Genomic DNA, 3,852 nt, shown 5'->3' with positions numbered 1-3,852 from the left:
TTCCTAAGGGTCATGAAACAATTGGAGTAAAATAGGTGTTCAAGTCTAAAAAAAATGTCAATGCAAAAAGTAGAAAGATACAAAGTAAGGCTCGTTGCTAAAGGTTATAAGCAATAACCTGGAGTTGATTATTATGAAGTGTTTGCACTAGTTACTTGCATGGAGATAATTTGTCTTTTCGTTTCTTTAGCAACTCAAATGAAATGGAAAATTATCCAAATGGATGTTAAATTGGCATTCTTGAATAGCTATTCTGAGGAGGATGTTTATACTGAACAACAAATGGGCTTTGTAGTAAAAGGACAAGAAAAAATGTCTTCAAGTTGAGGAAGGTGTTGTATGGCTTAAAATAAGTACCAAGAGCTTTGAATAGCCACGTTGACAAATACTTTTAAGATAATAGATTTATTTGTTATTAGCATGAATATGCCTTTCATGTTTAATTTTTTTATAATGGTGATATTTTGTTTGTTTGTCTTTATATGGATGACTTTATTTTTATTGCTAATAATATAAATTTATTTTAAGATTTCAAGAAAGTAATTTGTTATAATTTTGAGATAATAGATATGGAACTTATGTTTTACTACTTAGAATTAGAGGTGAAACAAATATAATAATATTGGTATCTCACAATAGAAGTATTAAAAAAAATATTTAAAATATTTGATTGCAATCTTGTGATCACACATATAAAAATGACTTAAAATTATCAAAGTTTGATGATAGAGGATAAATCCAATGGGAAATTTGAAGTACTTAACAAATAAAATACTTGATATTCTTTATGCAATTAGGATTATGACGTTATTTCATAGATATTCCTACACAACTCATTTAAAAGTTGTAGAGAGAATTTTTTTGTTATTTAAAAGGTATAATTAATTTTACATTATTGTATTATCTTTCTATTGACATCAAGCTTGTAAAATTATATAATAATGATTTTGCGAATAATATTGATGAAAGAAAGCGGAAAGAGAATTATTGGATTTATGTTTTTCATGGGTGGTTATGTTTTTACTTGGAATTCTAGAAATAACATATTGTCACACTTTCTATTTGTGGGACTTAATATGTTGCCGCAATTTCTTGCATATGTAATGTTGTTTGGCTTAGAGGATTGTTGAAGGAATTTTATTAAAAAAAGATAGTACCAAAATTCACATTAATATGAAGTTAAAGCTTATCAAGAACTTAGTGTTTCATGAATAAAATAAGTTTATAAATATAATATCATTTATTAGAAAATACATTATCAAAAATGAAATAGAGCAATATATATGAAGACTTAAGATCAAATTATCGATTTTTTTACCAAGTCAAAGATGTTAAAAGATTGAAGTAAAATTTTTTAATTAAAGAAAAATATTAAAAATAATAATTAAAAAATATTGCATAAGTTACAAATCAAATGTTAAGTCACTATTTTAAGACTATAATTTTTTAGTTAAGGACAATGATTTATTTTTTTTTATAACTATTTGATATCTAGGAACATAATAAGACAATTATTTAATATAAATTAACAATCATTACATTACTATTATAAGTATAATATTGGTATATTTTGTATGATAAATAATAAAATTTTGATATTGTATTATTTTTCTCTTCCTATTTTTGCCAATCTAATTATAATTATCATCAAAGACAAATCTATCACTTGAGAGGCTAAAGCACTGTTCTTTAAATGACTAATTTTGTATATTTATAGGATGATTGTGATTCGATCTTTGAGGTAATTACTGATAATTTGCTCAAACCCTCTTAGTTGAACTGAAATGCATTTTTGAGTCTCGGCATTGTCTCTTCAGTAACCCTTCTGATTTTTACTGTTTCTTGTGTTTTTCAAGGTTAGCGCGAGCATCAAGGCCTTCATTCTTGGTGCTAACATCACACTCTTCAATCCTTAACATTGAATTTGAAACCGTGATGTTATTTGCTTGCAGAATATCAGCAAAATGTCAATTCCAATAACCAATTTACTTTAAAAAATTAACGAAAGGAAATCTATAAAAAGTATGAACATAATTTCAATTTCATAAGCGAGAAAACAGCATAGCACATTTTTTTTACCTGCGTATATTAGGCCAATTTCTCTTTCACAACAAGCTCCAATTCAGTCATCATGTATGGGTTTAAAATTCCTGTAAGCAATAACTGCATAAAATGGATCAGACCCTGATAGCAATCCAAGGAGCCTCATGATAAAACCCATTGGTGACATGTTCTCTTGAGCTTCATTACTATTTGGTAGCTTTCGAACTACCTCTGGCTCTGTGAAACCCTCAACGGATTGGAAGTACTGAACCACAAGTTGTACCCTACTATAAGCACTCCCTTCCCTCCATGCACTTATGGCTTTCTCATAAAACATTCTGTTGCTAAAACTCACAATGAACACCCCTCCTGGTTTTAGCAGCCGGAATACCTCTGCAAATACCTGTAAATCTCTTTGTATTAGTGATGTTTTAGTAATATTAATCAACTCAACAATCCAATACACTATTATCTCACTAAAAGAGTAAAGTCAAAACTGAATTCTTTTTAACAGAAAATAAGTAAAATATATAAAAAATTATTAACATACACTACAATTTTTAAAATTATATTTTAAGAAACTGTTTTGAAAAAAAAAATACATTAATAAACGAATTTATCTTTTACTTTTAAAAAGAAAAAATATTTTTAAAAACATTGGAAAAAATTAAAGGTCATGGTATAGCCAACCTTTTCTGGTTGTTGGAGATACTGCACACTAACTGTGCATAACACTGCATCAAAACTGCAGCTCTCGAATTCAAACTGTTGATCCTGGTTGAGATCCTTCACAACAAAGTAATTCAACCGTGGATTCTTTGCAAGCTCTTGTGCATTCAATCCATGCCCAACAACTCGTTTGTACATGACATCACTTGGTAGATGGCTAACCCAAGAGCTCATTATATCAAGAATCTGTGTGTCAGGTCTCAACCTTTCTCTATAAAGATTGGTCAGCGTAGAAATGAAGCCATCATCTACATGGGTCACTAACCGTGGATATGCATAGAATTCCTTATCTGGGTAAATGTTGAGTTTGGTTCTACCTTCTTGGGTGAGAACAAGGCGTTTGACTTTGCCTGATGAGGATTGTTGATTGGTTTTGTAGCTTTCATTTGAAGTGCTAGCAATTTTTATTGGAGTTTTGAGAATAGGTGCAGGAATCGGGTGTAGATTGGTTTGCATAGTTGGAGTCAGAATTTGCTGTTGAGTTTGACTTTGGGTGAAAAATTATACACATGAACATGAGGTCCTCAACAATTATATATATATTATTGTGGATAGCTAACGAATGGTTGTGAATATATAGAGAGCTTTCACACGGTTTTTGAGGCCCAAAATAAAAGTGAAGTGTCTCGGTGGATCCAGCCTTTTATGATCTATTTCCTAATTATATACTACGGGTCCATTTCTTACTCCTCTTTTTCTTTTTTGGTCAAAATTGGGGTCCTTTATTAATGGGAGTAGTAGAAGCAAAGGCTATTTATTTGGGAGTTTTTTTAATTATTATTTATGGAAAATATATTGATTAAAATATTATTTTTATTTGAAATTTCACCTTGATTTTCTCTCTCTTTTCTTTTCATACGTTTATCATCATACCATATTAGATTTTTCTCTCAATTCTAGTTTTATGAATTTTTTTTTCTTTCGATATCATCATCTAGACAATTTATAGCATTTGAGGCCCCGTGTATCAATTTTAATAATGATCTTCGTTTATGAATATACCTAGATTATTTAGACAATTTTAAGAAGTTAAGAATGATATCAAGTAATGTAAAATTAAGAATGATCACGTAATGTAAA

The 3,852-nt window shown here is 29.2% G+C and overlaps 1 protein-coding gene across 4 annotated transcripts; it reads right to left on the bottom strand.

The window, feature by feature from the left end:
• Window positions 1-1,494: 1,494 nt before the first annotated feature.
• On the bottom strand, window positions 1,495-3,297 carry LOC113860051. Of its 4 annotated transcripts, none has more exons than XM_027492679.1 (3): window positions 2,734-3,297; window positions 2,080-2,446; window positions 1,495-1,911 (listed from the first exon to the last, which is right to left on the bottom strand). In XM_027492679.1, the coding sequence occupies exons 1-2, from the start codon at window positions 3,226-3,228 to the stop codon at window positions 2,123-2,125; spliced, it is 819 nt and encodes a 272-aa protein (XP_027348480.1). In that variant the 5' UTR covers window positions 3,229-3,297; the 3' UTR covers window positions 1,495-1,911; window positions 2,080-2,122. The 4 variants fall into 4 exon arrangements, with proteins under 4 accessions (XP_027348480.1, XP_027348478.1, XP_027348479.1 ...); XM_027492677.1 differs by having other exon boundaries at window positions 1,682-1,974; XM_027492678.1 differs by having other exon boundaries at window positions 1,682-1,945.
• Window positions 3,298-3,852: the final 555 nt, after the last annotated feature.

This window comes from Abrus precatorius, unplaced genomic scaffold (assembly GCF_003935025.1).
Source record: "Abrus precatorius isolate BTA unplaced genomic scaffold, Abrus_2018 Scaffold2, whole genome shotgun sequence".
Taxonomy (NCBI): domain Eukaryota; kingdom Viridiplantae; phylum Streptophyta; class Magnoliopsida; order Fabales; family Fabaceae; genus Abrus; species Abrus precatorius.
Note: the sequence above shows the minus strand (reverse complement) of the source record. Positions and strands in the feature narration are given on the sequence as shown.